The sequence below is a fragment of the Rhinolophus sinicus genome, linkage group LG18, assembly GCF_036562045.2.
Source record: "Rhinolophus sinicus isolate RSC01 linkage group LG18, ASM3656204v1, whole genome shotgun sequence".
In the NCBI taxonomy this organism is placed as follows: Eukaryota; Metazoa; Chordata; class Mammalia; order Chiroptera; family Rhinolophidae; genus Rhinolophus; species Rhinolophus sinicus.
In genome coordinates this window covers 5060284-5080284 of record NC_133767.1, presented here as the reverse complement: position 1 = coordinate 5080284, position 20001 = coordinate 5060284, and the positions used below count along the sequence as shown (strand labels likewise).

The following is a 20001-nucleotide window of genomic DNA, read 5'->3' as shown; positions in this document are numbered from 1 at the left end:
CGAAAGGCAGGGCCCCGGGCAGTTTGTGTCCCGGGCTAGTGTGGAGCCCAGGGATTTTGTCCATCTGCCAGTTCCAAGGTTTCCCGGACTGCTTCTGGTGCCATGTGCCAGATGCTCTTGTGAAACGCCCATTACTAGCCTCCCCCGGCGACACCTGGCAGGGCTGTGTCCCCAGCATTGAGGGAGCAGCACAGAAATCTACCTGTTAATCTTTTCCCTCCCCGCTGAGCCATGCAGCCCTGCCCGGTATTACTCAGCGGTCCTTCCTTTCTCCTGGGGAGGGGAGACAGGTGAGGTGCTGCTGTCTCAGACATGGAAACCCAAATTCTGGTTGCCTGGGTAGTAAAATCCCAGCAGGTACCGCAGGGCTTCAAGCAGGTCTGACTTTGTGCGGAAGGGAGTGGCCTCTGGAGAACGCCAGACGTTTATTTCTTTTCTTTCTTTTTTTTTTGTTTTTTTAAATTTTATTTGGGCAACAGTGTGTTTTTCCAGGACCCATCAGCTCCAAGTCAAGTTGTTATTTTCAATCTAGTTGTATTCAATCTAGTTGTGGAGGGTGCAGTTCACTGGCCCATGTGGGAATCGAGCTGTTTAACCAACTGAACCAACCGGCCGCCCCTATTTTCTTTTTGTTTTTAATTAGTGTTCCTTTCCCAGGGTTTTAAAACTCTGTGAGCTGGAACTTTGAACAGTGGCATTAATTCCCTTCCTCCACCCCCATTTCACAGATGAGATGACTGAGGCAGGGGGACAGGTGCTAACTTGCCCACAGTCTCCTTTAGTGTTCTGGTGTCCCAGGGGTTGTTGTAAGCACCAAGGATACAGTCCTGTGCAACACGGGGTCCCCACCTTTGAGGAGTGTACATTTTAGTGCAAGAAAAGACAATAAATACATATACTACCAGAACAAATGGTGGTGACAGGTGCTGTGAAGAAAAATAAACTGGGATAAAAGGATGGAGAGCCACGGCAAGTCTGATTCGGGTGGAGGAGTGTGTTAGAGGGAGTGACCGGCCACCATGGGGTGGGGAGGTTGTTTCAGGCAGGAGAAACGGCAGGGCTCAGGCCTGCGGCTGTGATGGTGCTCGGTGTTAAGGAACTCCGAGGATGCGTGTCCCGTGTGCCACAGGGAATGCTTCCGGGACAGGCCAGGAATTTCTGCTCCTGGTCATTCATTTATCCGGTTCATTCTCTGAGTGTTTAGTGAGTCCCTGCCATGCGCTGGTCATGGCCTTGGACGTTTTCTGCCACCTTTGAAGACCTATCATACGTGATCGCAACTACCGGGGGGCAGGCCCGAACGCATGGCGGAGTGTCACTGCTCCTAGGTGACTGACCTAGGGACACAGGTCAATGCTGGGCATTCTGCTTGCTTGCAGGTCGCCCTGTCTACATTTGCCGTCTACATGACCGTCAATAAGAACAACGTCCTCGATGCCCAGAAGGCCTTTGTGTCTTTGGCCTTATTCAACATCCTCCGTTTCCCCCTGAATATTCTCCCCATGGTCATCAGCAGCATCGTACAGGTACCGGCGAGGCTGGTGGGCTGAGGGGTCTCTGGGGAATCAATGGGCGCGGCAGTCCCCCTGAGGGCAGCACCCTCGCATTTCCCGGCCCACAGTGCCTGGTGGGTGTGGCAAGGCCCAGACTGGTGGCTTTCCTACTTTTTTGGTCATGCCTCAAAGAAAGACATACATTTTCCTTCTTGGCAAGGAACGCACACTGAGTATATGAAACGGAAGTTTAATGCAGCCAGGCTTTCCCGTGCTCTGTGAGATTTCTCTCTGAAACAGTTTATCTGAGTCTACTATGCTGGTCTGCTCCGTTCTGCCCTATCTCTTATCCTATTTTTTCGAAAATGCATCTCTTGACCTACTAAATTGATTTCACAATCCACTGTTAGGCTTTGACCCACTGTTTAAACAACCCCAACCTACACCGTCTAGAATTCCTGAGATTGGTGCAGTGACCCTGTCGGGAGAGGAAGCTGCCTGCTTGGGCACACTGTTATACTGTTTGAAGCTCCTGCCACTTTCCTGCCCATGGTATTTTTCATATGCTTCTCATAGCGTTGGACGCATTCATTTTGCAAACCCCGTTTTCAGCCTCACGGACGAATCAGCCTGAAGACTGTACAGCTCTGGCTGTAGGCTTTTATTACAAAAAATAAACAAGCAAATAAAACCCCTTTTTATTATGAAACATTTCAAGTGTACACAGAAGTAGAGACGAATACGATGGTGAGCTTTGTGCTTCTAGCACCCAGCTTAGACGTTTGCCCCACCTCCTTCATCTAATCCTTTTTTCTCTTCCTCCCTCCCTTCCTTTTGTTCTTTGCTGAAGAGTTTTAAAGCAAATCCCAAAGCTCTTGACACTTGACCTGGAAACACTTAAAGCACGCATTTCTTCTTACATGCGTATAACGCCATTCCCACAGCTAACAAAATTAACAGTAATTTCGTAAAATAATATTCTGTCTGTATTAAAATTGGGGGGGTTGTCAGAAATGTCTTTACAGTTGGGCTGTTTAAATCAGTACCATTGTGGGTTTCTAAAACTGTATTTTTATTGAGATATAATTGACATGTAGCATTGTGTACATTTAACGTGTACGACCAGTTGCATTGTGATCCATCACTACCTAGCGATAGCTGTTACATAATTTCCCTTTTTGTGGTGGGAACCATTGCGAGGCTAGTCTCTGAGCAACCTGGGCGTTTATAATCCGGTGTTGTTGATTCTCATCACTGTGCTGTGGTTGGCTCTCCAGGACTTACTTATCTCCTGGCTGCAAGCACGTGCCTTTCAACGGGACTGTTGCCTCTGGTTATTATGTCTCTTAAGTCCCTTTGCATCCAGGACAGTCCCCCTGCCCTCTCTTTTAATACCTGTTGTTGGCTTTTAAAGGCAAACAACCAAGAACCCAAACTGGTTTTACTCTTGATTCTAAGACGGACACTCACTGTACGCAAGGATGAGCCTTCAGAAATGAGGGAGGGTGTGGGCCCCTCGACACGACCCGCAGGGGGAACCGTGCAAAGTTAGTCTCCAGTCTGTTTTGCAGATATGCTTTTAAAAATAACCGCCCCCTGTAATTACTCTCTGCGTAGGCGAGTGTCTCCCTCAAACGCCTCAGGATCTTCCTGTCCCACGAGGAGCTGGAACCCGACAGCATCGAGCGGACGCCCATCAAAGACGGTGTGTGTATTAGGTCCCTCTGTGCCGGGGTGGCAGCCCTGTCACATGGGTCTGGCTGTGCCCAGCAGCTTGTCTGCGAGGCCGCGGGCGGCAGGATCTCTGCAAAGTGCCGTGGACGGTAGGGCCTTATCTTACACATCCGGGGCGTGAACTCGCACTTCTGTTTTCTTGCTGAGAGGCCGGCAGCCCCTGGGCGAGGCTTCCGGGGGGCCCTGACCTTGATCGTCCTGGGTGGGTGGACAGGCAGAACACGGACGTTGGAAACTGGCCAGCTGTGTGGACTTGGGCAGGTCAGTTCACTGCCCGACCCACAGTTTCCCCGTCTGGATAATGGGAGTGAAGTTACCCTTCTTTGGCAGGGCGTTATATGGAGTTTTACTGGGAGGTTTGTTTATTTCGTAGCTTATTAGTTGATCCTTTCCTGCTCAAGCCCCCTGACCCATGGCTGTATCGCTACACACTTAATAACCACTGACCGCAGTGAACACTTCCACGTCATGTCACTCCCGCCATACTCCTTCTGGTCTAAGGACGTCAACGTAATAGCCCATCTGCTCTCCCTGTGGCGCACGGAGCAGGGCGTGGAAGCCCCCGTTTTACAGATGAGGACACTGGCCTCAGTAACTCGTCACACAGCTAATAAGCAGAGTCAGAACGCACACCCACAGCCCATCAGTACAACCTGTGCTCTTCCCCTGAGATGTATTGAGCACCTACTATGTGTCAGGCACTGTTCTAAGGACTCTCTGTGTAGTTACTCCTCATCACAGCCCTATGAGGCCGATCCGATTGTTATTGGTCCTGCTTTATAGACGAGGAAAGTGAGGCACAGAGACGTTAAGTAATTTGCCCACAGCTATCCAGCTGGGAAGTGCCAGGGTAGGGATGTGAACCCACACAGTCTGGCCCCAGAGCCCAGTTAATACAGTGACAGGAGTAAATGTGTGTATACGTCGGTTATAATGTGTGAGCGGTGCCTGGGCACCTAGTAGGCTTTCAGATGTCTTTAGTGGTATGTAAAACACCTAGCCCACTGCCTGCTACACAAGCAGTGTTGCTTCTCTAGTGAGTGAGAAGTTCCGGAGGCATTTTCATTTCAGCCGTCTAGGGCCACATTCCCCAGCCGGCTGAGGCACTGCTGGCATCCAGGCAGGTCGTTATTTGTTCTGGGCTGATTATAGGACATTGATTATAGGATATTGAATCTCATCCTTGGCCTATACCCACTAGATGCCAGTAACCCCCACCCCACTTTTGACAACCCAAAATGTCTCCAGAAATTATGTCCCTTGGGGAGCAAAGTCACCCCCTTTGAGAATCATTGTTCACTGGATGCTGGACACTTCCTCTGACTTCCCTGGCCTGTGGTCACCCAGGTTCTGCTGTCCTGAGGACCATGTCCCTCTCCCCCTAGAGGAATGCAGGAACAATGCCATCTATTCCAGGGTTAAATTTCTCTGCATAACACAGGGCTGAACTTTGAGGCAGCCGGTGAAGTGTTGTAGCTGCTCTGTGGTTGTTACAGCTCACTGACAGTGTCAAGGTGAAAAGCCCCTTGGTTTCCTGGTGCCACCCCCCCCCCCCCCCCCCCAGCCCCAATGGCAGTCTCCTAGGCGATTTGATTTTCTGAGATATTTATCTGCACTCTCCAGGTGCCAGGTCTCCTGGTTCACTAGCTTGTTTGATTTAGTGGCTTTTCTTCAATTCCTTAAATAGCACCTTCCCATTTCCTCTTTGTTCTCTGTTTCAGGGGTGCATGGTGGGTGGGTGGGTATGGTAAGGGAGACGGTTAAGTTAGGTTAACCAGTAACTTACTTTCCCCACAGATTTTTGTTTCTTTGATGTGTGGGAGACTTTAATTATGAGCCACCTTTAAACCACCCAGAGATAAGACGGGTGTGTGTGTGTGAAGTTATCAAAGGAAGAAATAGAGTCAAAAATTTTTAAGTGAAAGACATAAAGTAAAAGGAAAAGTAAATGAAGATAGAGGTGTCTGAAGCCTTTGAATCACACAGAGCCCTGCATATAATGCTTGCTTTGTCACAACACTCCCCTCCCCCCAGGCCGTGATACCCCACTTCCTGTTCCCCACTTCCTGTTCCTTACCCTGCTTTTTCACTGTTGATTGCTCCTGGGCTGGAGGGAGGGAAGGAAGGAGGGAGGATGAGAAAGGAGAGAGAGAGAGAGAATGCAGGGAGATGAGCTAGAAGGCAGCCCTGAAATGGGTGGGGGGGTGGGGGGGCTCCTGCTTTGAACTAGAGGAAGGGCCCTGAGTAACCCCATGTGTTTCCCCACTTGTGCGAGATGGGCGTCGGAATGGCACAACCTTTTGTCTTTCAAGGTGGAGCCCTCTGGAGGTTTCCTTCTGCTTTTTGGGTCTGAGGCCGCCTCCAGACCTGCTGGTTGGGACTTTTCTTTAGAAAGCAAGACCAGTGCAACCACATAATGCCTCGAGGAAGTGTCTAGCATCTGGGGTTGAACTACTTGATTAGAAAAAAAAAAGTAAGAGCCTCTTGCTCACACTCAGTCCCTTGACTTCATCTGTGCCTCATGTGTTGTATCTGGTGCTTTCCAGGTGGGGGCACGAACAGCATCACTGTGAAGAATGCCACCTTCACGTGGGCCAGGAACGACCCTCCCACACTGAATGGGTAAGCCAGGCCTTGGAGAGAGCCACGGGGCTCTGGTCAAACGTGGGTTCGAATTCTAGCCACGCTCCAGCTCTGGGGCCTGGAGTAGATCCCTTCGCCTTTCTGAGCCTCAGTGTATCCATCTAGGTCAGGAGTGTTAAAACTTTTTTCAGCGTTTTTCACCAAGGGTCATATGCGATAAAATACACAAACAGCCGGCCACTCACTCGAGGTGAAGTACGTATTGCCTCACCTGGTTTATTTAAGAAAACTAAATATTTTTTGGAATTAACAGTGGATTGTGGACCGCGGTTGGCCTGTGGGCTGCAGTTTTGACACCCCTGATGTAGGTAATGGGTCCAGCCATACCTGCTTGGGCTGCAGTGAGGGGTAGGTGAGAGTGTGCCTGGCACAGAGGGTTCCCTGGGATTGTAAGTGACGGGAACTTTGCACTCATAGGCTTAGGCAACCAAAGGACATTTTTGGCTCGTATAACTGAGAAGGGCCACTTTCCGTTACAGTGTGTGTGATCTAGGGACTCGGTGCCACTCAGACTGTCCCCGTCTTGTCTCTGTTCCACGCCTCCCTCAGTGCTGCTTCCTTCTCAGATGGCCTTTCCCCTCATGATGGCAAATGGGCCCCATCAACTCCAGGTGTACCTCCTACCTCAGCAGATCTGCCTGCCTCTGATTGGCCCAAATCGGGTCATGTGCCTCTCCCCCAATCACTGTGCCAGGAGGGACCAAGCACACTGGTTGGCCAGGCTGGGTCCCAGGCTATGATGCTGCCAATGGCAGCAGGCAGGCTTGGGTCTGCTGAAAGGAATTGTTGTCTGCTGGGTTTGCACTCAGGATGGAATTGTTCTCTGTCCTCTCCAGGGTCCCCCAGCGGCCTGGCTCACCCTTTCCCACCACCTCCCCGTCTGGTATTCTGCCCACAAAGCACTGGTGTCCAGGGAGGGAATTGACCTGGTTCTGCCAGCAACTTGTCAAGTGCCTCTTCTTTCTGATTGGAGGCCTTGCTTGGTGGCTTTTAGGTTTCCTTAAGGAGTCCCCAAAACACAGGGCCAGAAGGGGCCTGTTTAGGGGCCAATTTATCCCCCATCCCCCTGAACAAACAGCCCCTTCCTGGGGTATTACTGCTGTATTCTGTCTGCAGGGCTCAAACCCCCCAGAGATAAGGATCTGTGTAACACCTCCCTGGAAACTCACGGTGGAATTGCATGTTTAGGAAGTCCCTCCTTGGGTCAGTGGTTTAGTGTTAGCTTTTCTCTCTCAGTCTGCTCCAGAACTAAATATATCTGTGCCCCAAGCCTTTCCCCCGACCTTCCACAATCAAAGGCTTTCCTGTTCCAGTCACGCCCCCCCCCCCGTCCCCTTGACTCTCAAAATCTTTGTCCCTCCAAACCTTCTCTCTCCTCAGCCTCTAAAAAGATTCCGGTCTCGCCTGCATGATCGCAGGAGCTGCCTCACTGGGCCCCTAATCCATTCCCCTGACTGCACAGGAACAAATGAGTCATCGCTGTAACCATGCAGCAGGTTCCCAAGAATCAAACAGTCAGTGACAGCAAAATCGAACAGCATTTGCACCACTATGTTGAAAATCATAATACCGTGTTTCCCTGAAAATAAGACCTAGCCCGACAGTCAGCTCTAGTGCATCTTTTGGAACAGAAATTAATGTAAGACCCAGTATTATATTATGTTGTGTTGTGTTGCGTCATGTTATATATTATATATTATTACATTGTATTACGTTACTATATTATATAATATTATGTTATATTATGTTATGAGACCCGGTATTATATTATAAAATAAGAGAGGATCTTATATTAACTTTGCTCCAAAAGATGCATTAGAGCTGATTGTCCAGCTAGGTCTTATTTTTGGGGAAACACGGCAGCAGCCACTGTGAGTTAACACGGTGAGGCCCTGGACGTGCCCACCCTTCCCTGGGTGGCTCAAACCACAGCTCTGACTCTGCTGTCAGCAGGAGAGCAGCGAGCTGTTGTCCCCTGTCATGTGATAGCCACTCCTGCTGGCAGAACATTGAGCTTATTTTAGTGTATGTTGCTTACCGATATTTGTCCAAGAGTGATTTCAGTAGAGACGTGTTTCTGAAACTCAGATTCATCCCTGTCAGGCCTCCCTTCAAACGCTTCAGGGCCCCTGGCTGTGCAGCCTGGGCGTGGCAGCACAGCATCCTTTCAGGTTTGCCCAGGCCCGGCCACCACCCACCCACCCACCCACCTGCCTCTTCAGGGCTGGCCTTTCCCCTCCCTGCTTCATCTGGTGCCATCAGCATGTGGATTCCTGATCACACCTGTTACTTCACGGCCTTGGGCCTTTTCTTACGCTGTTCTGGTTTCTGTGTCTGGCCCAGGCTTACTCTTCCCCCAGAATTCATTTGGAGGGGTCCTCTGCCCCACTGCACCTTAGTACCCCCACATTCTGCTGGTCGCTCAGGTCTCCCACTGCCTCCGCTTTCTACGATGCACTGGCACCCCAGCACGTGTCCCATGCCTGACACAGGAGGCTGTCTGAGACTTTTCACCGAACCGCGCTCAGCAGTGGAAATGGCGGGAGGGATCCCAGACATTAAAGGTTCACTCAGGGTCAATCCAGCTCCAGGGGAATGGGACACCAGCCCAGCGGACCTCGTTCAGGCGAGAGTGTGGGCTGAGGCAGGGTGTGTTGTGTCGTTTCAGCATCACCTTCTCCATTCCGGAAGGTTCCTTGGTGGCCGTGGTGGGACAGGTGGGCTGTGGAAAGTCATCTCTGCTCTCAGCGCTCTTGGCCGAGATGGACAAAGTGGAGGGGCACGTGTCTATCAAGGTAGGACAAGGACGGGGGGACTTGGGGGCCCTGGGGGAGCTGATGGCCTGAGAGGAAGGTCAAGTGTGAGGTGGGGTGGTTTTTTCTTTTTTCTTCTTTTTTTTTTTATGACGGTCCCTGTGCATGAAGCGAGAACAGCAAGGTTGCTTTCTCCTTCTCTCTCATTCTCTTTCTTTGTCTCTCATTCTCTCTGTGCCATCCTAGAGGCAAGATTTTGGTGTCATTTATTTTCTGCTGGTCCCAGCCCCTGCAATAGTGCCCGGCGTGTAGTAGGCACTCAGTGAATATGTAGTAAACACACAGATGGTCCCTGGTCAGCTCTCTGTCTCTCTCTCTGTGCATCTCATAGTCTCTTTATCCATGAGCCCTTCTAGCGTGTTCTTTCTCTCCATGCATTAGTATGAACTCATAGAAAGTATACATTACAGTAGCTGGGTTCAAACTAGTGACATCTAGCTCTTGTTTTAAGAAATGTTCTGTCATTACTTTCAAGTACTTGTTACAAAAGTAAGACTAATGGGCAGCGTGAGCTAGGTTACTGGATGAGAATTACACATCACGGTAGGATTCGTGTTAACCCTGATTTCCACAGTTGACATTTGGGGCCAGGTCATTCTGTGTGGGGGCTGCCCTGTGCATTGTAAGATGTTGAGCAACATGCCTGGCCTCCACCCACTAGATGCCAGTGGTAGCCTCCAGTTTTGACAACCTAAAGTGTCTCTAGACAGTGTCAGATGTCCCCTGGAGGGCACACTTGCCCCCCAGTTGAGAACCACTCTTTTAAAGGAAAAAGCCTTTCAATAGAAAAGTGATGAATCTGGAAGTTCAGGGTGCCCTGAATCTAGACACACAGATTGATTTGTGACCGGTTATTTCGCCCTGGTGAGGGAGTGCCTAGCCCTCTTCTCATGCCCTTCTTGACACCTAACATTATGCGGAAATAAAGAGACAACAGCTTTTGAAATGGATGATTTTGATACAGAAGTCCTTACTTAAATTTCATCCAGGAAATTTCCTCAAGAAATCATTCCATGATGTCCCTAACTAGGTCTTTCTTTTTAAAGGCCTGTTTAAAGGTCTCATATATTTTTCTCTCTCAGCATTTACCATAACGGTAATCAAATGTGTGTGTGTGTGTGTGTGTGTGTGTGTGTGTGTGTGTGTGTGTGTGTTTAACATGTCAAGAACTTCTTGTTTTCGAGAGGCATTGCTTCATTGCTTCAGGCATTTTTTGAATAATACATAACTATAATCTCACCAATAAGGATTTCAGCTCTTGAACTCCCAGTGTTGGTCAGTGATGGACCTAGCGTGGGTTCTGATCTCACCTCTTGCATCCGTTGCCCTTTGTGACTCAGTTTCCCTCTTGTTGAAACAGTAAGCATGGTGAAAGTCATGTGAAGTAGGGTTTTTCTGGCCTGTGGGTGAGCTGGCTGCTGTCTTGTTAACCAAGTCTGTCTCTCTGTCTTGCTTGCTTCTCCATTTGCCATCCAGGGCTCAGTGGCCTACGTCCCCCAGCAGGCCTGGATTCAGAATGACTCTCTGCGAGAAAACATCCTTTTTGGACGCCAGCTAGAGGAACGATATTATAACGCTGTGATAGAAGGCTGTGCGCTCCTCCCAGATCTGGAAATCCTGCCCAGTGGGGACCGGACAGAGATTGGTGAGAAGGTCAGTGTGGCATCAACATGGCCCCTGTATTGGTCAGCTATTGCTATGTAACAACCAACCACAAACATCTCAGTGGTTTATGATGCTAAACACTCATTCCTCTATTTGGGGGCATAGTCAACTGCGATTGCCTGACCCTGACCGGGCTCAGCTGGGTGGCTCTGCGCCCTGCTGTGGGCCAGCTCAGCTGGGCTCCAAGATGTGGCTTTGGCTCAGGTCTGCCCCACCTCTTGTTGGGGCCTAGGCTATGGGATCAGCAGCTCCCTAGGGGAGAACTCTTCTCATGATGACAGCAGAAGCCCAAGAGAACGAAAAATAATGTGATGTCTCTTAAAGTGCACTGTCCTTTCCACTAACAAAGCAGATCACTTGGCTGAGCTCAAAGAGACAATGCACTCTACCTTTGTAGCCATGTGACTGCAACATCCCATGACAGAGGCCACTATACAGGGAGGAGGGATGTCAGTGATTCAAATGTCCAGTCTCTTTCAAATCAGTGATAATAAAAATAATACAGTAGCTGACACTTTGAGCACTTGCTATCCACCAGGCACTGTGCTACACATTTTACACATATTGCATCCTCACAGCAAGCCTGTGAGACAGGATTTACTGTTATCTCATTTAATGGTTGAAGAAAAGAGGCACAGAGAGGCTAAGTGACTTGCTTGAGCCCCCTTGCCACCCCCGGGCCTTTGCACATGTTTTCCTCTCTGCCTGGCCTGCTTGTTCTGGCGCCCCCTGGTGGCCACCTGGTGCACACTCAGGAAGTGCAAATGTTGCATTGCCGCATGGAAAAGCTTTTCTGTTTTTATTCACAAGCCAGTGGCTCCACCACCTTCCTTAGTTGCTGAACAATTTCTTTTATTTGGGGGAAATCTGCCGTTCCTCGGAAAGAAAAAGCAAATTATGAACAGGGTTTACAAGTAGCAAAGAAGCCTGAGCTAATATAAGGAGAAAATGAGAACCGAGTTTATGGACATAAATGCATCATGGGAAACTCAAGGGATGGAATATAGTGGGGACTCACAGAGGGGCTGGGACAGGCAGCCTGGTTCCTCCTGTCTTTTGTCTCTGCTCTTCTGCACATCAGCTTTGTTGTTTGTTTGGGGGTTTTGGGTTTTTTTTGCCCCCCCCCCTTTTTTAAGTGTTTCTGCCCCTCAGTGACTCCTCAGTCTCCCTGTGTGGGTCCCAGCACAGAAATCTAGAGGGAGAGAATATGATTGGCCTAACTTGGGTCTGGTGTCTGCCCCTGGGCCAAAGAACTGTGGCCAGACGGACCATCCAAAAGAACCTGGCTGCCAGGACCCCACCTTGGTGCATGGGGAGGCTGGGCAGTTAACCCAGCAGGGGCCACTTTGATTCCCCAGCCAGATAGGGAAAGGACACTGGACTAGTGAAGGGCCAGGGCTGCCGCTGTGTGGCCCACAGAGTGCCCTGGAGCAAATTAGAAAACGGGGCCCTTCCTGCTAGGGCGGGGGGCTGCGTTCCAGGGCCTCCGGGGTACAGCCTGCCCGGACTGTGTGCGGCTGCTGCAGCGAGGACGCTCTCAGAGTTCACAGTGACAGCAGTAATAACGTCAGCACCACGTCCTCTGGTGCCTTCCTCAGACTCAGATCAGGAGCCTGTCCTGTAGCCAGTGTCCTTCAGCGCCACCAGCCACGCTTTGCTGAAGACCCATCTGTCCTGGGCTTAGCTGCTCATCCGCTCGCAGGAGGCTCAGGTTTTCTCTTCCACCTGTTTTACAGTTGAGGCTAAAGCCCATGTTGGGACTTGAACCCGCGTTCATGCAGGTGCCGTCTGATGCCGCTGCACAAACGGAGGCACATGCAGCCTGGGTCTGCGGCATCACCAGCCGGCCCCCCCCTCTGCCTGTCTGAAGGCTGCCCAGGAATCCCACCCTCTGCTGTGTGTCTCCCCAGGGCGTGAACCTGTCTGGGGGCCAGAAGCAGCGCGTGAGCCTGGCCCGGGCCGTGTACTGTGACTCTGACATCTACCTCTTCGACGACCCCCTCTCGGCTGTGGACGCCCACGTGGGAAAACACATATTTGAAAATGTGGTTGGTCCCAAGGGGCTGCTGAAGAACAAGGTACCTGCAGGAGGGGCAGGGCTCCCCTCTCGTATTTGGTTAAGTCGCAAGGTGTCCTTTTTGGGGATCCTTCGCTTCCTAGGTTGTTTTTTTTTTTTTTTTTAATTTGGACTTCACACATTTCTAATGCTTCCCTTGGAAGCCTTCCCGGGGCAGCCTTCTTGCTCCTGTCATTGTGGCGGGGGAAGGTCCTCGGCACTGACTGGGTCATTGCCTCCACTTGGCCAAAAAAGGCCCATCTTTCTGCTTTAATAACAGGTGGGGGGGCTTTGCAGTGGAAAATCCCACACCAAGATGGCCTACAGGCAGCTCTGCCTTCCCTGCTGAGGTCACCGTGGGCCGAGGGACAGAGGTTTGGAGCAGGAAAACTGCCACGACACCTTGACCCGAACGGAAAAAAAAAATGGTCCTGTCCTCTTTGATTATTTTTTAGGGAAATTATGGGGTGGTAGTGGGGAGTACTGGTTCTTCCTTTGTTTGTTTTTTTCCCCTGATTGCAAAAGTAACACATGCTCATGGGAAAAATATTGGAGATTCAGAAAAACATGAAAAAGAAAAACAAAAGCAATTACGCATCCTCCCACTGCTTAGAGGTTTTTGTGATTTCTTTCCAGTCTTTTAGGTGTATGTCAACTTTTTTAGTAGGGTTGTCACGTCGTGCATATACATAGTAAGCTTCATGCCACTTAACCTATTATGAACATTCCCGTACACGCCACAAAAATTCTATGTAGACCTAATTTTTAAATATTAAAAATGAAATTTGTTATGGAAGTAACGCATGCCCACGGTAGTAAAATCAGAGAGTCTAAGAGTGTATGTAAATTAAAAATCTTGGTCCTCTCTCATCCTGTACCCCTAGCTCCCCTCTCTCGAGCAGGGGCCAACAATGTGCCCGGCTCCCTGTTTTAGTATGGCCCTTGAGCTAAGAAAGAAAGGTCTTTACGTTTTTAAGTGGTTGGAAAATATCTAAAGCAAAATAACTTTGTAACATAAGAAAATTGAAATACCAGTGTCCCTTAGTAAAGCTTTGTGGAAACTCAGCCAGCCCATCTGTTTATGCCCTGTGCACGGCTGCCATCCCACAACCACAGAGCTGGTAGTTGCCGGGGCCCCGGAGGGTCCATAAAGCTGACAATACTGACCATCTGGCCCTTTAAGAAAATGTTTGTCAACTCATGTAAATAATCTGATGAGTGTCTTCCCAAACTTTCAGATTGTCACATAAGATGTATACACAAATACAAAATGTATAGTTTTCTGGGGGTTTGCTTCAAAACTTCAGCCATTTTGTATAAATTATTTTGCATCAGTGTTATTCTTTTATTCATCGACACATTCCTCGTTCCCTCCCTCCTCTTCTTCAGATTGTTGTTCAAAAATAGCCCTTCCCATCACTCTGGTGGAAATTGCTTGCCCCCCCCCCCCCCCCCCCCCCATGTTCGCAGCTCAGTGTTCTCATGGCATTCATTTCTCCCCCGGCCCTGGAATCTGGCACAGGGACCTTTGGTTCCTTCCCTGCCCCCCACCCCGGCTCCTGGCACGTGGGTATTGTGTGAAAGTACCCACAGATGGGGGCATTTCTGCGTGCCTTCCCCAGGCATACATCTGCCTTCCGCCTGGAGCTCCTCTGTCTGGGCGGGGGGGGGGGTGGTCCCTTTCTCACACGTGCGCTGACTCGTTGCCTCCACTCTGCCCCCAGACACGGCTCCTGGTCACGCACGGGATCAGCTTCCTGCCTCAAACGGACATCATCATCGTCATGAGTGGCGGCAAGATCTCGGAGATGGGCTCCTACCAGGAGCTGCTGGCCCGGGACGGCGCGTTCGCCGAGTTCCTGCGCACCTACGCCAGCGCCGAGCAGGAGCAGGAGGAGCAGGACGACGGTAGGCGGCGGTCTCACAGGGCCCCCCTTGTCCCCTGGAGGCTCCCATCCGCTGTGGGCAGCTGTCAGGGCCGGGGCTGGGCCAGGCTCCCTCAGGAACCACCTGGAAGGACCGTCTTGACCCTCTTAGGGCTGAGCTAAGAGTGACGTGGGGGCAGTCCCAGGGCTGTATGGCCTGGCCAGCCCGCCCGGGCTCAAGTCCCAGTATTGTCCTGTGATGTGGCTTTGGGCTTCCTGTGCTTCAGTGCCCTCTTGACAAAAATAGGGACAATGATAATTCTAGTCCTCTTGGCTTCCAAGAAGGCTGTGGAAGCTGGTGCCATGGGACGTCTTCCAGCTGTGAGGGTCGTGAGGCGAGCTGGTTGAGTGTGCCGGCTCAGAGTTGGCAGCACCTGGGTTTGAATCCCGGCCGCTGCTCTTACCAGCTGTGACCTCAAACCCCTTCTGAGCCTCAGTTTCCTCACTGAGAAAGCAGAATAACAGCTGAACCGACCTTCTTATGTTTGATGGCGATTTAATGTGCTTTATGACTGGGCGCCTCTGGCCTGGTGCCACTACAGGGTGTTCCGTAAATGACAGCTGCTGTCACTGCTCCCCTGGGAAAAGTTGCTTCTCTTTCACCCCACGCCCTTGGCACCTGGTAGACCTGCCCACTTCCCAGCCGCCGAGCCCCGTCTCTCCTCCCAGGCTAGGGCTCAAGCGGTGACAGTCTTGGAGGTGCCCTTTGAATTCTGGGCCAGGACCTCACCCTGCTTTATTTGAAGCAGGCAGGGGAGGCTTCTACAAATCCTGTTCTCTCTTTGTCAGGTGTTTTAAAAGTCAGGGGATTGGTTTGCAGCCTTTCCAGGTTGCCCAGTGTTTCATCTGTCAGACTGGCAGCTCAGATGAATCTCTGCTCACCGCTCTTCTCCAAGCTTTGACCTGTGTTAACACGGAGAGGTCATCTGATGCCTCTTTGGCTTTGGTTTCAGCTGTTGCTAAAAAGGGTGAACTACACAGCGGTCACCTATCTTACCCTGAGCTCCCTCTTCCAGAAGCTAATTACAGACTTCTTGAACCTCTGCGGTGCGTCCCCACCGGGTGTCAGGTAGCTGTGACCGAGGGTGGGGCCGCAGGGCTGCCCTGATGCACCAGTCCCCGGGCACAGTTGTCACTGGTGTCTGTGACGTGAAGGCACACAGCTACGACACAGCACATGGTTACTGTGTGCTCACTGGATGGAGCATCTGTTCTCCACAGGAATCATCTCGCTGAATCCCACTCACGGCTCATGAGGGAGGTAGAATTAGGACTCCCAGTTCACTGGTGAGGAAACTGAGGCTTAAAGAAACTTGTCCCTTCTATGCCAGGGGCAGGCGGGTCGTTCTCTGTGAAAGGGGCTGATCAATAAGAAAGCTACATGCTAGTCACTGATTTAGTCCTTCAACAGGTATGGATTGAGCACCTACTGTGTGTTAAATACTTGTATTAGGTTCCTAGGGCTGTAACCAGTCCCACAAACTGAGTGGTTTAAACCACAGAAATGTTTTGTCTCAGTTCTGGGGGCTGGAAGTCTGAGCTCAAGGTGTCGGCAGGGCTGGTTCCTTCTGAGGGCTGTGAGGGAGAGTTCCAGGCCTCTCTCCCAGCTTCTGGTGGTTTGCAGGAGCGTCCCCCCGATACCTGCCTTTATCTTCACATGGTGTTTGTCCCGTGTGTGTCCATCTCGAAACGTCCTCCTTTTTAACAGGACTCCGGTTATATAGGATCGGGGCCACCCTAATGACCTCGTCTTAACTCGTTCTGTCTGCAGAGACCCTGTTTCCAAATACAGTCATATACAGTAGTGGGGGTCAGGACGTCAACATATGGGTTGGGGTGGGGATACAATTCAGCGCATAACATTACTATTCTGGGTTTTGGAGAGACAGAAGTGAGCAACGTATGGACAAATACCCACCCTCATGGAGCTTAGAATCTAGTGGGAGAGAAAGGCAGTAAACAAATGAATAAACATTGATGGTTTCATATCACGTTAAGTGCTGTGAATAAAACAAAATGCAACAGAATGAGCTTGGGAGTGATAGGGGTGGCAACTCAGGCAGGGTGGTCAGAGAAGCGCTCGGTGGAGGTGACATTGGCATGAAAAGGGGTCAGCAAGATGTCACAACAGTGTTGTGACACAGGGAGCAGCAAGTGTAAAGGCCTCAGGCGTGCACTCAGATTGTTTGAAGAACAAAAAGGAGGCCAGTGTGGCCAGACCGCGGTGGGCAAGTGGTGGGGGTGGGACTGGGGGATGAAGCCGCGAGGGGGTCACCCTCCAGAGCCTTCAGGGCGAGGAGCTTGGGCTTTGGTCTAAATGCAGTGGAAAGCCACTGAATGCCAGAGAGGGGAAGCAACTTGGTCAAGGACACACAGCAGCTGCTGGTGGGTCCCTTAAGTCTCCGTCCTCTGCTCTTTCATTGTCTCCAGGTCTGCCAAGGGGTGGGGGCTTGTTCATTCCTCTGACAGTTTGCTGCAGGGGTGCTAATGGTTTTAATAAGTGGTTTATTGAGATTTAGTTCACGTGCCATACAGTTCACCCAGTGAAAGTGGACAATCCAGTGATTTTAGTATATTCAGGGTCACCCACAGTCAATCTAAGAATGTCTTCATCACCCTGCAAGAAAACCTCGTATCCATCAGCAGTCACTCCCTGTTTCCCCCCAGCTCCCCAAGTCCTAGGCAGCCACTAGTCTATAGATTGTCTCTCCTGGACATTTGCTGTAAGTGGGATTCTGCAACACCTGGTGTTTTGTGACTGCCTTCTTTCACTTAGCGTGCCATTTTCAAAGTCCGTCTGTGTGGTAGCACGGATCCGTGTTTCATTTCTTTCCATTGTTGAATAATATCCCATTGTGTGGACATGCCACGTTTTATTTATTTATTTATCCGTGGATGAACCATTTTGGAATTGCTTTCACTTTTTGGCTGTGATGAATAGTGCCGCTGTGAACTTGAGCGGTTTTAAAAAGAAAAGTGGTTCCTTTGGCCAGTGCGAGATAGCCCAGCCTCCCTTCAGCTTTGAAGCTCGGCGGGTGGAATGAATTTCTACACGTTCATGTTCTTGTGGTTGGAAAGTTCTGCCTTAAGTCTAGCCTGTTGTCTTCTTGCTGCAGTCTCCTTCCTCTGATTGTCTCTTAGCCTGAGTCAATCCAAGGTCACCTGATGGGTGGGGTGACTTCACCGTTACTGTTTTCACTGACCTGTGCTTGGTGGGTTCCACTTAAGCAAAAAAGACCCTTTGTGCTTTCCAAATTGACACATGTGGACTACAGTCTTTTTCCTAGAATGCGATCTCTCTCTCCCCTTTCTGTCTAGGTGAGCAGGGAATGTCCTTAACTCTGTTGTTGGTTGCAGAAGGCTTCTTTCCCTTTCCTCCCTCCCAGTCCCAGACGTGTGCAAAACAGTTTATGTGGAACCTGGCATGCTGCCAATTTTTTTCTTTTTTTTTCTTCTTTTTTTGTGCACGTTGGCACTTGACTTGGTGATGAAAATACTGCCCACCACCCCAGCACCACTGTGGGGCTATTTCCCCAGTTCAGCCTCCTGACGGGTGGGACGCAGCCATCCTCAGCCTGTGGGTCTGAAATGACACTGGGCTGTCCAGCCGCTTCTCTTCCTACCTCCCTGGAGGCCCCGGGAGATAAGGCTCAGCGTCAGGGTCTCGTTTTGCTCGGCCAACTCCAAGTGCCACTGACCTTGGAATAGTTTGAACCACATTCTTGGCTTCTCCTCTAGGGAACCGGGTTTTTTTTTCTTGTTGGCTCCCTCAGGTCATTTTTAGAACACCCAGGCTGAAGGGGGAGGGTTTGGTTTTGGGGGGTTCTTTGTCATCGGGGTGGGGAAGGGGAGATGTAACAGGATCCAGGCTTGGGGTGGGGAGACGTCTCTTCCCAGGCACATTCATTTTACAGACTTTTAGGAATTTTTTATTTTTTGGTGGCAAAGAGATTGATAAATTGGCTCGTCACCTTCGTACCTGGAAGGTGAAGAGCATTTTTATTTACTCTGGTTTCTTTATTAGGAACCTGAAACCTAGGGCGGTGATTCTTACTACGGAATATTTGTGTCTCCTGGGTGCACGTGGCAATGTCTGCAGGCACCGATTGGTTGTCACGACTGAGGTGGGAGGGGTTACTACTGGCCTCTGGTGGGTAGAGACCAGACAGGCAGCTGAACACCCTCCTCCCCCTGCCAAAGACAGAATATCATGCAGCCCGTCGTGTCAGGTGGGGGAGAAACCCTCTCTGCTCCGAGTTCTGGCTGCCCAGGTCCTTCCCTTGTCATCATGGGGGAAGGACCTCGATGCCAACAGTGTGTCTACTTTTCAGAAATTGTTTGAGCCATCTCTCAACCCCGCAACTAATTTTTCCCTTTTTTAGTTTTTTTTTTTTTTTTTTTGCTGATTATACAATCAATCTTTGTTAACTGCAGACCACTGCAAACTGCAGAAAACGCAAAGAACAAGGAAAAAACATCCTTCCACTCTCCTGCCACCCAGAGGGGACTGCCTTGGCCTTGACCTCTGGCCTCTGGCCTCTTTCCCCATCTCTCTCTTCTAGGCCTTTTTCCCTGATGAGATTAGAATCCTATGAGCACTTTTGTCATGGGTTCTCCTGCTCTTCCTTTCTTTTTTCTTTTCTTCACATCGGGTTATAAGTGCTTCCCTAACATGACAACACTCTTATAAACGGTGAGCAGCTGCTGGAGAGCCCGTCTACAGTCAGCACATTCCTTTTGGCTGTCCTCAACGGCCCTGTTTCTTCCTCTTTTGAGTATGAAGAACCCTCAGGGCCCAGTCGGGAGGGTAGGGTCAGATGATGCAGCTGGTCACTTCCGTTTTTGGTCAAAAACGAGGCGTTGACTGTAAAACAGTGACTTGGATCCTTCCCTCGAGGGAGGCTTGCCCGCTGGCCCTTGCCCAAGTGGAGTTCCAGAACCTTCTTGAGTAAAGGCAGTGTGGCTGGAATAAACATTGAGCCTCAGAGGTGCCCGCGTGGAGGGCCAGCGGCTGGCTGTGTACACTGCCCAGGCAGCACTTACGTGGCTCGAGGTCAAGGAGGATGCCTGGCTTATCAGCATCTCAGCCCCGTACCTGGTGCGTAGAGGCACTCAAGGGACATTCATTGAATTACAAGTTTCATGTTTTTAACAAAAAAGAATTATTATTTTACAGCACCGCCCTACTCCGCATTGTTGCTTTTCCTCTTATCCTGCTTTATTTTTCTTTATAGCACTTAACCATTACCTGACTGTGAGTTCTGGATCTACTGGTTTGTTTATTGTATCTCTCTCCCCCTTGACATTTAAGCTCCCTGAGGGCTTTTTGGTCACCTCTGTGTCCCCAGGGCTGAAAGCAGTGTTTGTCACATAAATGTGTTAAGTGAGTGAATGAATTCCTCCTTGCTTGTTTAAGTCATGCCCTGCATAAACAGTTTATAGGCTTTTGGAGTTTAGACGTTAATCCAGCTCCATAAATATCCCAGATCAGAAGAAACCAGGAGAGGATTTTACTCATTTCTCTCAGGGCTGGTTTAGAAACCAGCTTTGTGGGTCCGGGCTATGAGATGGCACCGCAGTGGCCACTGTGGCCCCTTCTGGCATTGAAAGGTCACCTGTGCTTACTTGCTTCATCTTTTAATCATCTGTTAATCTGTCCCTCTGCCCATCAG

General features: G+C 50.3%; 1 protein-coding gene across 2 annotated transcripts in view; it reads left to right on the top strand.

The window, feature by feature from the left end:
- The window catches only part of ABCC1 (ATP binding cassette subfamily C member 1 (ABCC1 blood group)), a 115421-nt gene that overhangs the window by 74421 nt on the left and 20999 nt on the right, over positions 1 to 20001 (top strand). For both annotated transcript variants that reach the window (XM_074322977.1, XM_074322976.1), the window contains exons 13-19: positions 1380 to 1526; positions 3111 to 3198; positions 5774 to 5849; positions 8539 to 8665; positions 10160 to 10336; positions 12259 to 12426; positions 14129 to 14312. In XM_074322977.1, the coding sequence (XP_074179078.1) occupies positions 1380 to 1526; positions 3111 to 3198; positions 5774 to 5849; positions 8539 to 8665; positions 10160 to 10336; positions 12259 to 12426; positions 14129 to 14312 (967 nt within the window). The remainder of the gene's footprint in view (positions 1 to 1379; positions 1527 to 3110; positions 3199 to 5773; positions 5850 to 8538; positions 8666 to 10159; positions 10337 to 12258; positions 12427 to 14128; positions 14313 to 20001) is intronic.